Raw genomic sequence first — 20,800 nt, 5'->3', positions numbered from 1 at the left:
ACAGATTTTTATGCATTAAAAGCAAACAATTAACATGACATAAACCAGGATACAAGAGTAGGTAATCTGATTTCTAATTGTAGGAAGGGTTAGGCGCTTTCTGAGTTGGAAGAGGAAGAGAGAATAGGTGCAATTCCCTGAAATCCGAAAAAAAGGTGTCCCACTTCCCCTCAGTGTCTGTATTCAATCAAAGGAACAAGGAAACAGTAACTGCTTGACGAGTATGGGGCCTGTTTTCAGATAAGACATGTGGATTGCTTGAGATGTACACTTGTGAGAAAACTCTGCTTCAGTCTTCCAGTCTGGCTGGGTTTCCGGTCAGCATAACCTAGATCCTTAGTTAAGGGTGGTCTCTAAGCAGCAGATAGAAGTGGTCCAGCTTCCCAGCCACACAAGCTAAGTTCAAACAATGCAATAAAATTTCTCACAATTCCCATAATTTATTAAAGTTTTCTCACAAGACAGAAATTAGAGTAAACCTGTAATTTAATAGAAAGGGACCTGAGCTAGCTCCAGAATTGAGTCACAAGATGGAGTCAGTGTGGTTCACTCAATTTCCACAGTAGAACTTGTAATTATGTGAAATTATGGAAGTAATTTAACTTTTTGCTGCTGATTTTTATGTATAAAACAGGGATATTTTGATAATGATTTTTACATATAAAATAAAGATAAAAGTATTTCTATTTACTAACTTTCCCTATCCCCCATCCTGGTCTAACTAACGTGGATTTATTTTTTTTTTAATTATTCACCCTCAGATTTTTTACTCCAGGTAAGCAATGTTTGTTGACCTTTGTACTTGCCACCCTGGTCATCCAAAAAGAGTTTTTTTTTTTTTTTTTGGCCATAGCCCTGCTTCAAACCTATACTCAAGTATATTTCAAATCTTCCTTAATTAACCCCACCTGGTGTGCTTACGTCATTATTCCTTGCTCTTTTATCAGTACTACATATAATTTTGTACCTTTCGAATTTCATAATGTACATCAGCTTTTTCAGTAGTTGATATTTGTGCGTGTGTGTGTGTGTGTGTGTGTGTGTGTTCTGTCTTTCCTATTAGATAGTAAGACAGGGGCCATGTCTTTTCTTTCTTTTGTATTTCTCCAGAATGTCCAGTACAACTATTCTTAGCCACAGTTGATATTCAATAAATGATTTGTCATTAATTTAACTGAGTTAGCCTCAAATCACAGGAATTTGTGAGCATTATGAACTAATTTCTTTTATCAAAAACTATTTCAACAACTGTTTTGAGCTCAGTGGAAAAAGTGTCTAAATGACCGAAAAGACGGCCCCAAATTTATGTCAGCGGAAAGTTTAGAAAATATAGGTGACATCCAATTCATAGAATTATGGGAAGTTCTAAAATGAGAATCATTATGAATCAGTATAATGATAAATTATTATGGTAAATCTTTAAAGCATATACATACATATTTATTTATGGTTACTATAACATTATTTGCTTAGGGTGCATTTCTTCCTCAATTACGTATTATTTTTATAATAGGGAAAGAGTAGGACAGTAAGAATAGTTACATAACTTTTATTTATAGATCGACTTTCCATTTATTGAATAATTTTATTATATTAAAAGATATAGATCCTACATTTTATAGATTCCAGAGTAGATTCCCTAGTTGGAAACCAGTAAATATCCCCTTAGTAATAAATGACATCACATAAAATTAAAGACTGCAGAAAAATCTCTTGGCCAAGATTGCTTGGATTCTTTCGTAAGCAGTGGACCCCAGTCGTTGGGAAACTGTTTACTCAGATTAACTTTAAAAGTATAGTTACCTCTGGATTGGACTCAGTTCATCCTATCTTTTTTTAAAAAAAGGAATATTTTATCACTTTAGTTATAGACTCACAAATCTGTTGTGTATTTCCTTAAAAACTTCATGCCAGATTTTTTTTTTCTCTTAGAATTCCCGCAAGAATACATGAGAAGCAATCAGATTTTAGGCAGAGGTATTCCACCTGTGAGTCATTATCGCTGCCTGTTCTGTCTTATTGAGAAAACAGTTAACAGCAATTTAGGACTTGTTCTACCAGGCCCAGACTAGGAATGGGGTCAGTGTGTGGAGAGAAGGCCAGTTACCTGCTAGGGTTACAGTAACTTTCAGATGGTTAGAACTGAGAATAGCAGTATGTGGATTGAGGAGTACAGATTTTTGTCAACTAAAGAGTCCTTTGGACAGTTTGCCTTGACCAACATACTTTTCCAATAATATTGTTAATGTATAATAATGAGATTCCAATATAACATCCTCAGTACTCATTTACAGCATTTTTCCAGAGGGATTATTTTCCTTGAGGAATATTATTTTGCATATTTTCTTTGGACCAATTAATGGTGGTGGATGTCAAGGCAAAAAATTCTTAGAATTGAAGCAAAGATTTGTTACTAGAACAGAAAAGTAATTTAGACTGTGTAAGCAATGGTGATTTAGGTACATAGGCATGGATGGAAGCAAGAATTCTTGAAACAAGATGGTGAAGTAGAAATAGGTCAAGCAGGGAAATGAAGTACGGACTGGTAAATAGGTAGGTAATTAAAGTTTTTTGGTAATTCTACCTAATGTCATGGTTTGCACTTTCATCTAAGATGTTGAACCTGGTCTTACACTTACTGATCAAGTACTTAAGGCAATATTTATCAATCTTTCATTAGCTTCTGACATAAAAGACAAGAACTATCTGTGGATCAGACTGTATGTAGTCTTGATATAGATCCTTGGAACTTGTAAATTATAAAAAATATTATTTATAATAAATATTAATTAAAATCAAGATTTGGTAGAAATAGCCTTATGACTTAGTAAATGGTATCAAACAAAACCATATAATAATCTCTCTTCTTTTAATCTCTATGTGAGTGACTCATTATCCATATTAGGTGAATTTGATATTATGCTTTTCTGTTTTAAGAGAGAGGGAGATCTTCCTTTGCTGTAAGGAGAGGAATAGTCTTAAGAAATAATAAATTCTCTTGATTATCAGGAGGTCTAATTTAGTTTCAATTATATCTAAACTCAAATTGTTTTTTCTAGGCATTCCCCCAAATTTAAATTGCCAACCTTAGATAATCCCATGCAACAGTGAATTCTATTCATCTATTAATCCATACATTTTGCAGCAAACTTCTCTTGAGTCCAGATTCAGTTATGCTTAAACCCAGACATCCCACAGGGGCCAAGGTGAAGTTCACATGTACATGGTTTGCTGTTAACTTGGTTAAAAGGTTTTTCAAGCTGAGATCACCCATTTCATTTCTTACAGTTAAAGTATGGAATTTTAACCAACCACTTATGAAGATTCGAACCTTTTCTGAGAAAACATACTAGCTCTACCTATAGTTAGCCTGATGTTTGAGTGATAACACAAGCCCAAGTCTTACATTTCTATGACAGAATAAACTTTGTTTTCCTTATAGCTGTTATCTCAAGGATAACAGCTCTCTTAGTTTCCACATTTGTCAAAACAAGGGGGTTGTACTAAATATTTTAAGGACTAATATTTTACATGCTAATATTCTAGGATTCTGATCTTGCTCAAGATATCTATGCTTATTAAAAAATTCAGTCATAAATTGACCGATCTCCAGTACTCTCTAAAGATTTGAATAAGTCATTGGATATTTGCAAGACAACCTAATAGACATTAACTATACTTGTAGATTTCTCAAGTTCTCGTAGAAAGCAAAATACTTGGATCATATTATTTTAGCCCCTCAGAAATGCCTCCTGTCAGTTATTTAATATTATATTTATTTAGTCTTTATTGTGTGTCAGTACAAGAAGCAATACATTTAAATGTCTGACTTTTGAAAAATTGTAGTTGGAGATATTTTCATCATTACCCATTGTCCCCCTTACAAGATCTTATTTTAGTTCTGGAAAAAAAATTATTTCCTACAAAGATGTGGAATTTTTTTGTCAAAATTTATTTTTATTTTAAGGTTGTAGCTTAAATGAACATTGTAGCTTTTGAAATTCCTTTCCTCTTCTCGAATATCTTCTCTTCCTCTGGCTTCAGTGACACTATGCTCTGCCATAGGAAGGATGTTGGAGGCAGGAGGAACTGAGGTTCACTTATTACTGAGGGGACCTTTGATGAGCCATTCCATTTCTCTGAGCCTTCCTTTTTTTCATATGTAAACTGAGGATTTGGGTGGTTTCAAAGAAGGTGAATCATAAACCTTAAAATGATATGTAATGGAGTTGTTATTACATTACCAACTTTATTTCATACTACTTTCCTATATTTCATACTGTTATCCTATGTTCCAGCCAAAATAGATGGCTGGTAACTGTTCTCTGTTCTTATGATTTCTCCAAACTCCATGCCTTTGTTCTCAATGCTCCATATTCTTGGAATGGACTCCCTCTGCTACCTAATTTCCCTGTGTTGAAAGTACCTTCCTGTGGGATGCAATTTAGGCATCATCTGCGCTACAATATCCCCTCCCGCTTATTCGTTTCACTTTCCCCACTCACAGTGCAAGTAAAATTTTTCCCATTTCCTCTCCTTTCTATATGGCTATTCCTCAGTTACCCTTGGTAGAGCTTTACTCATGTCATACCCACCAATTGAGAGTGTCCCTCAAGCCTCTTTAACCTGTCGTAGGTTTTCTTCTGTTTTCCCTTTGTACAGTTTTATTTGGTTATCTCATCAGTTCCCATGGGTTCAATGATCATATCTGTGGAGATGATTCTTAGATCTGTATGTCCAGCTTTAATCCCCCTTCTGAGCCACAGTCATTCATCTCTTAACTGCCTCATGGACATATCAAACTAGAATGTCCTCATAGGCTTCTCGAAGTCATCTTGTCTAAAACAGAATTTGTGATCTGTCCTCCAAATCCTCCCCTCTTATCTTTTCCTCCTGACCTCTAGGTCAGGCTTGCCTGCCTTCTTTCCTTCAAGACTCTGCCCAAGTCCTAACTTCTCCAGGAGGCCTTTCCTAGTCCTTCCTCATGATCATCTTCTTTATATAGCTTGTATATGTCTAGTTTCTCATATACTCCAATTGCTAGACTCTGTGCCCAGCACACAATAATTGCTTAATGAGTACTCCATGACTGACTGACTGAATGAATGAAACTGAGTGTTTCCTTCTCTGATTACTTCTGGCTCTTTGTATGAACTTCTTGTGTCAGGCTGTACGGGCACTTAGCTCTCCTTTCCTTGTAGGTGTGACACCCATGTTTAAGGTACTAGCAATGGAGCCTTGCAGACCTATATAACAATAATGCTACTGTGGTGGCGTAAGGCCAGTAACGCCAGCACACAGGAGGGCTGCTGCTAGCACAGGTTCTTTGATCTGCTTTTCTATGAAAAGCAACTTTAAGGGGTTTACAATCTCACTTTAATTAAACATACATATATCATTCACTTAGTTCAGGGGAAAAAGTCAGCACCCTGAACTTCAGAGCAAATACAAACTGAAATTACAAGCAGAAATTACGTAAACAGAGCAAAATAACACAAATCAGCAGACAGGCTTCTAGCTGTCTGTCCAAGACATTACATACATAGTAACCAGAGAGAGAAGTACCAACATCTGGGTTTTTCAAAGCTGGGGGCACCTCCTTAATGGCTACCCAGAGTCTCCTCTGGTCAAATCACATGACATTCTTCCAGTGAGTGAGCTCCAAAGCAAAATGCTAACCTCTAAGTGTATATACCCTTCTTAGGGCCCAAAGGCTTCACAGCTAATTAGCAGAAGGGTGTGGGCCTGGGGCTTTGCACCAAACAAGACTCAATCAAAAGTACTTGATTGCTTTAGTGCTGAGAAGCACACCAAAAGAAAAAAACAGCAAAAAATTCCACTTTTCTTGTGTCCTTACAATGTGGTGTCTAGCAGAGTGCCTCCAGGTACTTAACAAATGGTGATTGACTAGAATAGAATTCTTCAGAGATGCTGCTGACACCAAATGCCATGCAGAGGTTGATCATAGGGGGAAAAAAGCTTTAACTTGTCCAGTTCCTTGGCATCAGAGCTTGTCATGTGCTCTAGTATTTGCTGTTTTCTTAAAGTCATGATAAAAAGGTGAGATCCAGATACTTCCTGGCTATCCTTGACACTGCTAAGTAACTCTAGGAAATTTCAGAGTATTTGAGTTATTTGAGATGCTTAAGTTCTTTGGTGGCAGGGGAGCTATAGAAAATCTGTCAGTAAATATGACCTTAGAAAAATAGTTCAGGGGCAGCTAGGTGGCACAGTGAGTAGAGCACCAGCCCTGGAGTCAGGAGGACCTGAGTTCAAATGTGGCCTCAGACACTTGACACATGTAGTAGCTGTGTGACCTTGGGCAAGTCACTTAACTCCAATTGCCCTGCCAAAAAACAAGACAAAACAAAAATCAAAAATATTTCTAAGTTTTCTATTTCATATGAAATTAAACTTGCATTTTATCACAAACATTATTCTATTCACATTTAGTGTTTATACAGTTGTATTTTAAAACCTTCAAAAATTAGCTTTAAGTTGTACTGTGGGATTTTTATTGCAAAGATTATTTTCCCATTATGAAATAACAATTTTGTTACGATTTTCAATGGCCTAGTTACAAAGAGGGTATATTTTTATTACTATGACATTACTCATTTTATGTAGTTCTTTTGTAATGTAGATTTTTTCATTAGCCTTCAGTTTTTCCAAGGAAGGGTCTAACAGAACAAGGAAAGCTAAGTAAGAATAACATAAATGCTTTTCAGTGATAAAATTAAGGAATGAACAATTTGTTTGCTAGTTGTCATTTAAATAAATACATCTATTCTTGTGACAATCTAAACTTGATTTGGCATAGTGAATGAAAAACTTCAGAATTGGTGGCATATTGTGTGTTTAATCTGTTTTAAAAAGTGAATTTGTTGTACTATGTCAATTTCCTAAAAAGTTAACAATGGCTATAGCTCTTTGAAATAAAATGGGACAGAACTATTTTAAAGTGTAAAATGTTATCTCGAATAAAAATTGGGAATAAAGAGAAGTTATTAATTAGGTCTGTGTTAAGTACGAGGTTTGGATAGCTTTTAGTTGTTTCATAATTGCTGCTTTCTTGAGATAGAGTGTTGCTCCAAAGCATGGGTGAAAACTTGCAGGATTGTAGACTTAAAAGCCACAGAGGGTCTGTGTGCACTGCCTTAAGAAGAAAAACGGCCAAGCTTAGTGAAATTTTTACAGTTCTTTGGAACTTAAGAAAAATGCATTCTGATGCTATGCACATTTTATACTAATTCATTTTTTCATTGGGTATTTGTATTTTAAAACAATATGTGAACATGATTCTTTAGTGTCCCAATTTAAGATAATTAGCTGGAAAAGTTAGTTGTATTTAGAAGGAATTATTGAAAAATGAACCTAAATTATCTGCCATTTATAAGTGTTACTTGTCCATTACAAATTGTAATTGAAGGCATTCTGCCTTTTAGTAGTTGAGAAATAATATCAAGACATGCTCTTGCTAAGAGTTTGCCTGGTATAATTGAAAAAAAATGTCCGTGTAGGAATCAGGAAATACTACATTATTCTTACCTTAGTACTTGAGTTATTTTGTAATATTTTTGCCAGATAATGAACATTTTAATTTCTGTTTTTCCATTTAACATGAATAGTACCCTTTACTTTTTACCTTAAGCTTGTCAAGAAGGGTAGGAGATGACCCATGTGTACAAAAATTTATTTGTTGTTCCGTCATTTTAGTTGTGTCCAATTTTTTGTGACCCTATTTGGTGTTTTCGTGGCAAAGATACTAGAATGGTTTGCCATTTCCCTTCTTCAATTCATTTTACAGATGAGGTAACTGAGGCAAACATGGTTAAGTGATTTGGCCGAGGTCACATAGCTAGAAGTGTCTGAGGCTGTATTTGAACTCAGGTCTTCCTGATTTCAGGCCTACCACTCAATCCAGTATGCCACCTATCTGCCCCAAATATGTATAAATAATACAAATTTATAAATAATGATAAATAAAAATATTTGTAGCAGCTCTGTGGTAGCAAAGAATTGGAAAATGAGGGGATAGGATCAGTTGGGAATGGCTGAATAAGTTATGGTTTATGATTGTGATGGAATATTATTGTACTGACAAATGACAAAAGGGATGGTTTTAGAAAACCCTGGAAAGACTTCTGTGTGTTTATGCAAAGTGAGTGAGCAGAACTAGGAGAACATCGTACACGGTAACAATATGTAATGACAGTCACCTGTGAAAGACTGAGCTCCTCTGATGAGTGCACGGATCCATGATGGTGCTGAAGGGCTCACACTGAAGAATGGCCTCTACTTCCAGACAGACAACTGATGAGCTCTGAAATAGATTGAAGCGTATTTTCTTCTACTTACTTTATTTTTCTTGCTTTTTTTTCCCAACATGGCTAATGAGGAAATGTTTGGCATGCTTTCGTTTGTATAATGGGTATCTATCTTATTTCTCGCCTTCTTGATGGGTGGAGGACTAGGTAGAGGGAAGTAGAAAATTTGGAACTGAAAAAAATGAAAGGGGTAGGTAAGTTGGGCTGCATTATAAAATAATGAATTCACAAAATTGAAAGCCCATTTATGATTATAGTTCCTGAAGCATTGAGTTTAAAAACTTTCCAGAGTTCATAGTTTTCTATGTATAGTCAAATAGTTGGATAGTTATTAGTGTACAACATAGGGAAAGCAAGTTTCGTTATTTTTATTTGATGATGTATTCTTGTATGTGTGCATACGTATATGTGTATGTATGCATTCTGGTGACGTACAAATTAAATTTCAATTACTGTACTATTATGAGAGTATCTGAGGTCTCTATAACCTAGAGCTAGCAGAGTTATCTAGACATTTTCCTGCAGTGAACCTCTTATTGATATGGTACTTCCAATAGTGCAGCCCCATCTGAGCTTGCCCATCTTACTAACCCTTATTCATATCCTCCCATAAATTTGGGATGGATGTGTGTTTCCAGCTCCATCCAGATTTTCCTGTAGAGCTCTTTAACATGAGGGTACCAGTGGAGGATATGGGCTGACCATCTGATATCTCTTGCCTTTGGTATTTAAGCAAAACATTTATAACCTTCAAATTCTGTCTACCCACTTGCTCTTGAGCCCCATGTGATCTGGGTTCTGGCCCTGCCACTGCAGCAACTAAATTACTTTAAAATACCAGTGATTTTACTCTCTCCCTTGATGAACTTATCTTTTTCTATTGGTTCAGTTAGCATTTGTATATACATTTAAAAAGTTGGGATCATTTGCTCTGAGCCCCCTTATCTCTATTCATTTCTTGTCAGTCAGATCCCTTCTCCCACTGTTTCCTTCTTTACCCCTATCTCACATGAAGAGGTGGCCCTTCCCCGTCCCAAGGAAAACTCCTATACCAGCGTAAGTGATCTCATTTGATCTCATCTCCTCTAGTAGATTGCCCTCTCTGTCATTCCTATTCTCTCATTTATCTACAGTCTTTCTTTGTCTACTGACTGCTTCCTTACTGCCTACAAAACATACGCTACTGTCTCTCACCCTAAAAAAACCTCACTTATCCTTCCGTTTCTGCTAATGATTATTCTCTATCTCTTCTGCCTTTTATGGCTAATCTTCTTGAGAAGGTATCTACAATAGGTGCTTCTACTTCCTCTCCTCTCCCTTTCTTAACTGTCTACAATCTGACTTCTAATCTCATTCAACCAAAACTCCCTCCAAAGTTACAAACGATCTCTTAGTTACAAAATCCAATGGACTTTTCTTAATCTTTGTCCTTCTTGATCTCTCTGCAGACTATGACACCTCTGTAGTCTTTAAGCAACCTCTTCTTGAAACTCTCTTCTCTTTAGGTTTTTAGGGACACTACTTTTTCCTGGCTCTTCTACTCAGCCTCCTTTGCCGTATTTTCATCTGGGTCATGCCCACCAACCAAGGGTATCCCACAGGACTCTGACCTGGGCCCTCTTCTCTTCTCCTCCATACTATTTCACTTGGTGAGCTCAGTAGCTCCCATGGATTCAGTTATCTTCTTTGTGCTGATGATTCTCAGATCTACTTATCCAGCTCTAACCTCTGCTGACCTTCAGTCTTGCATCTCCAACCTCCAAATAGATATTTATTCTGGATGTCTTGTAAGACATCTTAAAACCAATATTTCCAAAGCTAAACTTAATAGTCTTTCTCTCCAAACTTCCCTATTACTGTTAAAGGCATCTCCATCCTTTCAGTCCCCTAGGTTCACAACCAAGGTGTCATCTTTGACTCCTCACTGTCTCTAGCCCTGTCCCCCTGCCATTCAGTCTTTTGCCAAAGTCTGCCATTTTACATTTGCAACAGCTATCAAATATGCCCCTTTCTCTCCTTTGACACTGCTACCACTCAAATACAGGCTGTTGTGGCTCCACATTGTCTCCAGGATCAAATACAAAATCCTCTGTTAGGCATTCACAGTTCTTCATGGACCCCATACTGCTCCCCTCCCCAAGTTCCAGTCTTCTTTCACCTTACACTTTCTCACATACTCTTCTACCCAGTGACCCTTGTATGTAGTTTGTAAATAGCTGTTGGCTTGTAGTCTCTGCCTTTAGAGCATGAGCTCCTTGAGCACAGGGACTGTCTTTTGCCTTTCTTTGTATTTCCAATGCTTAGCCCTATGCCTAGAGCATAGCAGACCTTTGCTTAATAAATGTGTTGACTGACGGAAGTGACTGCGAATTCCATTTATTTCTTCTTAATCTCTTTCATGAACTTTATTTTCATTTCTGCACTTGCTTACTAGACTTTTATACTTGGCAGTCCTATCATTTCAAACTCAACATGTTCAAAGTTAAGCACATCATCTTCCCTGTCCTAACCGTGTTTGTTATGGTTATTGTTCACTCATTCAGTCATGTCGGATTCTTTGTGACCCCATGGTCAATACCACACCAGACCCTTCAGTTCTCCTCTGTTTTTCAAAGTCTGTCCAAGTTTATGTTATTTGTTTCTATGACACCATCTACTCATCTCATCCTCTGCCATCCCCTTTTCCTTGTGCCTTCACTCTTTCCCAATGTCAGGGTCTTTTCCAGCGAGTCCTGCCTTCTCATTACGTGGCCAAGGTATTTAAGCTTCAGCTTCAGTATTTGACCTTTTAGTGAACAGCCTCGGTTAATTTCTTTTAAGAATTTATTGGCTGTCCAAGGGACTCTCAGAAGCCGTCTCCAGCATCACAATTAGAAAGCATGGATTCTGTGGCTCTTAGCTTTCCGTATAGTCCAGCTCTCACAGCTGTACATTGCTACTGGAAAAACCATTGCTTTGACTTTATGGAACTTTGTCAGCGGATGATGTCTCTGCTTTTTAGTATGCTGTCCAGATTTGCTATAGTTTTCCTTCCAAGGAGCAAGTGTCTTTTAATTTCATGGCCACAGTTGCTGTCTGTGGTTATCTTTGAGACCTTAACATAACTCTTCACCAAGCTTCTCTTTTTCTACTTTTGGTATCACTATCCTCTAAGGTGCCAAGGTTCAAAACCTCATAACTTTCCATTCAGTTGCCAGGTCCTTGTCATTCTACCTTCATAACATCTGTTATCCCTTTAACCTCTTTGGACCTGTTTCCTCATTTGTAAAATGAATAATAGACTTCGTGCTTTAAGTTTTTTTCTTTCTGAACATTTTTGATTCTGAACAGTTCTAGATAAGGTGGTTTAATTTGTACCCATTTGTTAATAGGGGTATTTAAATTAAAAGTCACTTCCATCACAAACAGATGCCACCATGATCAAAGTGCAACATATTAAAATTAATTCATTTATTATAATAACAATGATTTTTTCTTTACTAAGTGCTAGAATTTAGAGGTCAGCCAAAGAATTCTCTTGGCTATGTATCAGAATTTATATATGTTTAAAAGTAACATTGTGTCAAATTAATTGCAGAACCAGAAAACAGTTATGCCTACTAAGCAATCATTGTCTGAAGTACCTGAAGTGGTAGAAGACTTTCTCTGCAATTTCCTCATCAAAATGGGAATGACCAGAACTCTTAACTGCTTTCAAAATGAATGGTAAAACATTTTCATTTAAATCAGTTGAACATTTATTTAGGATAGTTTATGAATTAGGCAAATGCATATTGAAGTTTAAGTGTAATAACTACACTGTTTACATCTAAGCATTTTGAAGCCTTGTGAATGGCTCATCATTTTCTAACCTGAGTTAAAGTGATACAGATTGCTCTCTTTATTCATCCTCTCTCCCTCCACCATAGTTACCATGGGATTTTGCTTTTTTAAAAATATATTTCCATTTGAGGTATTGAGTATGAAAAGAATATAAACTACACAGTTTTTAAATGACTAGATTGTCAGTATATTCGATATTCAATATATTTCAATAGCTTTTCAAAATATTGAGTGTATTTAGTGCCTATACCCTCACATTTGAAGTCATTCAAGCAATAACTGCATTGCTTTGGAAATTTAATATTATTTTTAAGGCATGTATAAAAGTATATATATTTTTTAAAAGTAGAGGAGTTTTGGAATAGAAAGCTGTTTTAAAAAATTCTCCTTCATAAATTTAATTCTACAGTTTTCCCTGTGTTAGACTTTGTATCATCAGCGTTACTGGCTTATGGGACCTTACTTAAATGATTGATTACAGGACTTTCTGTAATACTTATATTTCAAATTAGACAATTATTTTTGGAAGTCACATCAAAATTCAGGGGCTTCCTTTTAATAGTTTAATGGTTGTAAAATCTAGCCACCATCATCTCTTATTTCTCCTTTGGAAAGAATACTACCAGTCACAGTTTAGCATCTGATAAATTCCCTAGAGGAATATGAAATTGATATTTAAACATGATCTTTTGTAGTCTTAGCATATTATTGAAAGAAGAATGATTAACAGGATGTATATACACATATAAGGTGAGGTGGCATTGTCCTAAATGCTTGTTTTATTATATGGAGTAGCTTTTATTACCTGATAATTCAGCTGACATGTGATTTGGGTGGGGCTGCATTTTTCCTCATTTCATTGACTTACTGCCACTAAGATGAAGCTGAGCCATTAATTAAGATGATGCACTTAGTGCATGTCCAAAATGTGGCCCACGGGCTGCACGCTGCCTGAAGTATGATTTATACAGCCTGCCTGCAGGAATAGAAATTTACATAATTGCTTTAGTAACCGAAGCCTAGGTACTGCAGAGCTCTCACTAAAATGGCAAATCAAAATATATTGTCTGTTGTTTCAATAAAAACTTAAGGTTGGACAGCCCTGACTTTGTGAATTAGCGAATTGAATAGGCCACAAATATTACACTAATAGTGTTTTATTAACATCTTGTTTTGGTTTCTGCCAAAGTGGACTAGGTGCTATTTCCTGAATTCTCCCCTTGTAGTTTCCCACCTACCTTTATAATTTTGTTCATGCTATTCCTTATGCCAGGAATGTTTCCTTGCAGCTTGCTTATCTTAAGAGCCCCCTTCTCTATGACTTATTCTCCTCAGCTAGGAGTATTATCTTCTTTATTAGATCTCTCACAGAACTTGGTTTGTGATATATGCATATGTATTTTGCATATCATCTCTCCCTAACTAGAGTTTAAGCTCCTTGAGGGTAAAAATATTATTTTTGTATCTTCTCCTGCCCCACCCCTACCTCCATGTACATAATATCATAGAAAAGAGAGCAAGTTTGATGGGGGATATATTAGAGTTTTCTATTAAAAATGGGACCTCTGTGGGAGTAATTGCTATTCAGAGTGGTAGTGTGGTGTATTAGAAAGAGCTCTGGGTTTGGGATCAGAGCACCTGGCTTTGAATCCCAGCTGGGCTACTTAATCTAAGTGTATCTTACATAAATTATTTAACTTTTCTGGTATTCATATAATTATTTTATGTTAGAACTAGAAAGGACCACAGAGACCCAGTATAAACTTTTTTTTTAAAAATTAAGTCAGAAGCCATGAGAGGTTAAGTGATGTTCTCAGGTTACTCATCTGTAAAATGAGTATATTGAACTAGATCTTTCCTAAGGTTCTTCCTGGTGCCAGGTCCTATAAGTTTCTCTAGATGTCCTTATGAGATTATTTTAAAAATACACAGGAAAATATTTTTGCTCATTGATTTAAATTGTTTTTTTAATATAAATGTATCAAAAGATGGTTATTATAAAATTCTTCATTGTTAGGAAAAGACAGATTTGAGGGTCTATTGGAGGATGAGTTTTAATTCTTAGCCATAAATATGAAAATGATTTAAAGAAAAATTTTTGTTTATGCTTTAAAAATTTCTTTGAATTTATCAAGTATTCTTTTTAGATTTTATATTTTAGATTAATAAATTAACACATCACTAAAATAAGTTATAACTATATTTATAGAATATTTTTAGAAAGTGAATTGTAGCATTATGTAACATCAGCAAATTCCTTTAAAGCATCTTCACTTCTGTAGGTTTTTTGTTTTGTTTTTTTAACAGTTCAGGTTAAATCATTATTGTCACCAGCTTTATAATGGGACTCTGGTATTTCAAAATGTTATAATAATAAAAACAAAGATTTCTTATCTTGCTCTTATAGTGTAGTTATAAGAAGAGGTAATCTTTTTTTTTTTTAACAAAACCAATTTAAAACAGAAGAAACACTTCAGTTAGACCCCTGGCAGGCAGTCAAAACCTGCCAGGAAAGCTGGCAGAATCTTTCCTTCCATTGGGATGTGAAGAATCCCTGAGAAATAAGGCTCTAACTTCCCCTTCCACTCATATTCTCAGAGTAAATAAAGTGTTTAAAATTTTATCTTGAGGTTGTATGATTTGTTTAGTCATACCTTCAGAAGTTCAGAATTGCACCTTATTGACAATGGGTCTTATATTTCCTCTACTGAGTTGAGTGTGGGATCAAAATACATGAAGAAGAAAATAGGATGAAATGACATTTTTTGAAGAACTTCATCAAGTGAAATAGATATACAACTTATATATGAGTTCAGTTTGCCAACTATCTTTGAGTACCTACAATGTGTAAGGTGATGGGGGTGCAAAGACAGAAAACAAAATTGGTCCTTCCCTCAAGGAGTTTATAATCCACTGGAGGAGGGGAGAGGAATCCAATATAAACAGACAAGTAAATTAAACCCAAGATTATTTGAGCAGAGAGAGAGAATTACTAACTCAGGGCTTCAAGGAAGGCTTCACACAGGAGGTAACACATGAGTTTAGCCTTGAAGAAAGGATGGATTCTGCTGGGCAGACATGAAGGCATATGTTCTAGGCATTGGAAACAATTTGTGCACTAAAGTGGGAATTGGAATGTCAGGAGAGGGAAACAGCTAAGTTGCCTGTTTTGGCTGGAATGTAGACTGTAATAAAGGGAAGCAATACGCAATAAGGCTGGAAAGATATATTGAAGCCAGGTTCTTTAATGGCTGGCAGAAGAGATTTTATTTTATTTTATCTTAGAGGCAGTATGGAGCCACTGAAAGTCTTTTGAACAAGTGAGCCATTTGGATGAGTCTTGTGTCTTACAAAGATTATTTTGACAGCATCTGTATGGAAGTGTTATTAGAGTTTTAAAATCACAAATAAAAATATGAATAGTCAAAAAATCAAAAGGAAAAATTAGACATTCCAAAAATAAAGTTAGTGACCTCTGTAGCAAAGATGCCCTTTTGAAAGGGTAAATGACCTTTGAAAGAAGTATCTTGGCCCAGAGAAATCACCTTTGCCTCTGAGCATTCAGCCTATCCTTGGGTGAAATCTTAAATGATTCAAGGGTCAGGAAGCTGCTTCCTTAGAATGAACAAGGGCTGACCAAGCTTAACCTCAGGGGCCACACTGTGCCATTTTCCTCTAGTTGAGGCTTATGGTAGGGCTAGATGCTAGGATGAATCTAACGGGAACCTTGGGCTAGCCTTGCTGCACTAAGTCACTGCTTTGGAGATCCCTTTTCAATCATCCCCCTCGTGTCCATAGAATGATAGAACAAATTCAGAAGCACCAATAGCTCATCTTTGCCTCTCTTTACTGTAAATTCCTGTTTCCCCCCTCCCTTCAGAAGCATAAATTCATTCCACAGGGAGATAACTATGCTTTATCTCTTTCTGATAGACTATCTCTATTCTTCTTCCTGGTGGTAACAAAAAATTTTACAATATAGTGTAAAGGTCTTGCTTTTGGCAGATAGAAATGTTGATATTCTATAACCCAATACCTATTGTTAAAGTTATTCCAAAGTTGTAATTCTGCTGCTGTGTTTACCATATATCTTGGATTTCTACTCAGTAGTTTAATGGTTTTATTTAAAAGTTAAATAAATAACCTTAGTAATTTAGTTGTAATGTATGTGTGTCACACCATTCACCAAAACTACTGAATGGGATTATAAAGTAATTTGCAAACCAGTTTTTCCACACCCAACAGGATGCTGGTTTAAACCACCCTGTAATGCTTTAACCAGTAGAATCAAATTTTATAAGAATCTCTAGCCTCTCTATTCATCTCTTCTCATTTTCTTTCATTTGAATATCTCATAATTTCCTGAAAATATATGACATGATTGCAATATGATATGTATGTTTTTCTTGAAATACCTCATGCAAACATTGTTTGTTTCTGATAGATATTATATAAATTGGTAAATAAATAATTTGGTATGCCAATTATTTTAAATCTCATAAAATAATTTGAGATATTAATACAGGGTGGGCTACCCGATGACAGTAGTCATGAGGACAATGATCATCATGATAGCATTAAATACTTCCATAACTTTTTTAGTATATGAAATATTTATGGGTAATAAGTAAATCATGAATGTAATCCATACCAGCTGAATAACATACTCTTTTTATTATAAGTATGATTTAAGTTAGTAGAATGAAACGATATAATGTTTTTATTTTATATTGTTCTAGGTATGAATTAATTCAGAAGGGTTCATTTAAACCTCCAGATGTTAGATTTGTTCCAGATGTCTATACTCAGAATATGCTTTTGGACAGTGAGAACAAAACTTTGAAGAAGGATTTAAAGCACTATAAGGATGCAGCTGAGTATGTTAATTTATATATGGTGATCTTATTTTATATTGGAATGAATAAACTAACTAATAGAGGTTACCACATGGAGAAAAGGTTTACTGTAAGTAAGTTTTACATCTATCTGTAAAACTAAATTATATTCAGTTGAGGTCAGAGTTTAATTAAATACAGTGACTAACTCCTGGTTGAATATCAAAACATTATGTGTGTCATCACAGTTGCAACTCTGTGATCCAGAATCAAATGCATGGGATAGCAGAAGAGAGGGTTGGTTCATGAAACAAAATTATTGAAAAGGTTTGCAATATTTTACGCTTTGGGGTTTTCCTCCTAGAAGATAATCCTGATTAGCTATTTTTTGCACTGCTCCCAGAGAATAGAAACAATAATAAGGAGAAGGAAGATTTAACCTTCTAAGAAAATTTTAGGTTTTGAAACACTCTTAAAGGAATTGTGTGTCTTCTGTACTTTCTGGTGTGTGTGCAGTCATAAAACTGAAGCAGCATGGGACCAAATACATGTAACCAAGTAGATGGGGAGGACTGTGGGATTAGAAATGTGTGTGCAACCAGCATTTTGGGTCAGTTTGTTAATTGATTACTGAATCAATTCCTATCAGTCACATTTAAATCCCAAAGGGAGAATATTTCTATAACTTTTGTTTTCAATTTAATTTAATTCAGCAAACAGTTTATTAAAGCCTGCTCTGCAGGAGGCATAATGTTGGGCAGTAGAGATACAAGATAAAAGTGGTATGTACAGATTAGAGGCTTTATAAGACTTTGTAAAACCTTATTCTGTGTCAAGAGAGAAAATTGTAGGGATGAGGAAACATTTACAATCTGGTTCTATTCAGTATATTGCTGCAGGTCAAAAACTAAGTGTCATAGTCATCTATTCAACTTGTTATGCATCTGCTATACCTGATTTCTATAGTTCATGAGTTCTGTACCGGCTATGGCTATAATCACACATGGATGTGTAAGAGTGAAATGTTACTAAAACTACAGTCCTCTGTTTTCAGTAAGTTTTTTAAAGTAAATTACAGCATCTGCTTTTGTGTTTATTCTGAATTTTTGTTGTTAATGAATGTACTGGGTGCTTGATGGCATATTTTTCATAGAATGGTGCCCAGTGTAGTGTTCTAACAACCTGATTTCCCTTCCACTATTGCTTATGTTTGCTAATTTTTCTTTTTGCATAGATGTATTCTCTCCATGAAAAGAGTTTTGCCACAGTGACATTAAATAATCATTGTTGCTAAGTTGAATATTATAGCTAATATCTGTAATCAAAATGATAAACCATTTCTCTTGTAAATTGTTAATTGCATGTTAAAAACAACCATGATTAAATCAGGTATCATTCAAATAAATAATTATATGAGAGTCTGGCTCTTACATTTTTGTTTACTAATGTTTCAAATTATAACTTACAATTATTACTTTCATTGGTATCATTCATTTTAACTAAACTGTTATTTTATAGAATTTTAAGCATGCCAGATTGGTAAAAAAATTTTGGTTATCCTTGCATTAGATCTGTAATCCAGAATGAAATGCATGGTATAGCATAGGAGAGGGCTAGTTGATGAAGCAAAATTATTGAAAAAGTTTGACAACATTTTTTCAAGTTGGAGATATTCTTCCTAGGAAGAGTTGTTGTTGACATTTTTCAGTTGTGTCCAACTCTCCATGATCCTATCTGGAGGAAAGGATGTTAGAGGTATTGTACAGGTAGAAACAGATGTGGCCATTGATTGGTTAAGTTGGGCAAGGCAGAATGAAGAGTCAAGGATAATGCCAAGGTTTTCATCTTGGGTGATTGGAAGCATGGCAGTACTTTCGAAGGAAATAGGATAGTTCCAAAGAGTGTGTCTTGGGGAAAGTATGAGTTTGAGATGAGAGTTTGAGTTTGTGATGCCTGTACAGCTCATCCAATTTGAGATGTCCACCAGGAAGCTGATGACTAGAATGCAGAAGGGAGACTAAGGTAGGATACGTAGATTCTGGGAATTGTCTACGTAGACATGATAATTTAACTCTTGGGAGCTAGTGAGATAGCATAACAGGGGTTTTAAATATTTCTTTGTGTCATGGACCGCTTTGATAGTCTGATAAAGCCTATGGACCCCTACAAAGGGAAACCAAATACATTGAAATATGATTATCAAAATATTTTAAAACAAATTTATGGGCCCCAAGTTAAGAACCTTTCATATAGAGGGAAAGGAGACAAGTACCCAGGACAGAACCTTGCGGAACAACCAAGATTAGGGAGAATGATATGAGTGATGAACCAGCAATAGAGGCAGAAAAGGAATTTTCAGGAGAAGAGCTGAGAGAAGACAGTATCATAAAAACCCAGGAAAAAGAGAGTATCCAGGAGGAAATGGCAGTCAACAATATAAAATACTGCAAAAAATTTGAGAAGGATAATTGAGAAAGGAGCAACATATTTGGCATGTGTAAGAGATCATTGGTGTCAAGATGGCTGTCTGAATGGATGTCGGGCGGCCTAGCTTCCACAGACTTACTCATGTAAAACCCTGAAGTTTGTTCCATGCTAAGTAATGATCAATAAATGCAGTGACACTCTATAGTGAGATCTTCCACCCCAGACTCAGCCCATGCACAGTAAAAACAGAAGACCCTCAAACAAAACAAGTTCAAGTGTAACCAGATATGGTCATGGGCCTTCAAGACTGTTTCTATGGAAACAGCAAGAGTAGTAGTTGTTCAGTTTTTCAGTCTTGTCCGAATCTTTTTGACCCTGTGGACTGGACTATGTCCGGGGTTTTCTTTGCAAAAATGCTGGAATGATTTCTCATTTCCTTTTCCAGTGTTTCCCCAGTTTACAGATGAGGAACTGAATCAGAAAGGGGAAGTGACTTGCCTAGGGTCACACAGCTAGTGAGTAAGTGTCTGAGACCAAATTCAAATTCAGATATTCCTGATGCCAGGCTTGGTACTCTATCCACCATACCATCTAGCTGCCCCTAGCAAGACTAGAGAGATCCCCTAAGAGAGCCCTAGAGGAGGGGCAGTGGGCAGCAACTAGTTGAGTGCCTACTAACTTTGAGCTGCAGTACTTAGAACAGAACTGAGGCCCAGGGGGTCTGAGATTCCTAACACTTTGTACTGAACCTTAGAGAAGGCCCTAAAGATCTAGTGCCCTTACCCTCAAAGATCTTGGGGTGAGGGGTGAATCTAGGAGGCAGAGACTAGACCCAAGACAAAGGCAAGCAGGGCTGACCACACCACCTACCCACCTAAAAGCACAGGATGGGGAAGAGCCTAACCCTGACACAAAGTTCCAATTCAGAGCTAAAACTGGAGAGAAGAGTAAATGAAAGACAATACTAACCAGCATTAAAAATTGTTGAAAATACTAATTCCATAACAATTGCAAGCAGAGACTCAATTGGAAAAAGACATTTTTCGTAAGGACTACATGAATATCTAGAAGAAATAAAGCAAAAGATAAAAATCAAATAAAAGCTCTTGGAGAAAAAATTAGGACAAGTAACTCAGAGAGAAAATGGGAAACTGATTCCAAAAAATGGAATCCATGCAAACTAGACTAGATTAAATACCAGTAAGTGACTAAAAGAGAAAGTAAGACACATAGAAAAAAATCAAAAGATTGAAAAATAAAAGAAAATGTGATAAATCAGATATTAAAAAACCTGAAATCTGACAACTACAGTAAAAAGCCTAAATAGACTATTTCAAGAAAGTACGAATGAAAGCTGCACAGATCTGTTAGCACTAGAGGGCAAAACAA

The 20,800-nt window shown here is 35.9% G+C and overlaps 1 protein-coding gene across 2 annotated transcripts in view; it reads left to right on the top strand.

Moving 5' to 3' along the window:
- The window catches only part of SPAG16 (sperm associated antigen 16), a 1,249,495-nt gene that overhangs the window by 10,083 nt on the left and 1,218,612 nt on the right, over positions 1-20,800 (top strand). For both annotated transcript variants that reach the window (XM_036756892.1, XM_036756890.1), the window contains exons 4-5: positions 11,905-12,032; positions 16,889-17,026. In XM_036756892.1, coding sequence (XP_036612787.1) covers positions 11,905-12,032; positions 16,889-17,026 — 266 coding nt within the window. The remainder of the gene's footprint in view (positions 1-11,904; positions 12,033-16,888; positions 17,027-20,800) is intronic.

The sequence above is a fragment of the Trichosurus vulpecula genome, chromosome 4 (genome assembly GCF_011100635.1).
Source record: "Trichosurus vulpecula isolate mTriVul1 chromosome 4, mTriVul1.pri, whole genome shotgun sequence".
NCBI lineage: Eukaryota > Metazoa > Chordata > Mammalia > Diprotodontia > Phalangeridae > Trichosurus > Trichosurus vulpecula.
The sequence above is the reverse complement of the archived record's forward strand: the minus strand, read 5'-3'. Positions and strand labels throughout refer to the sequence as shown.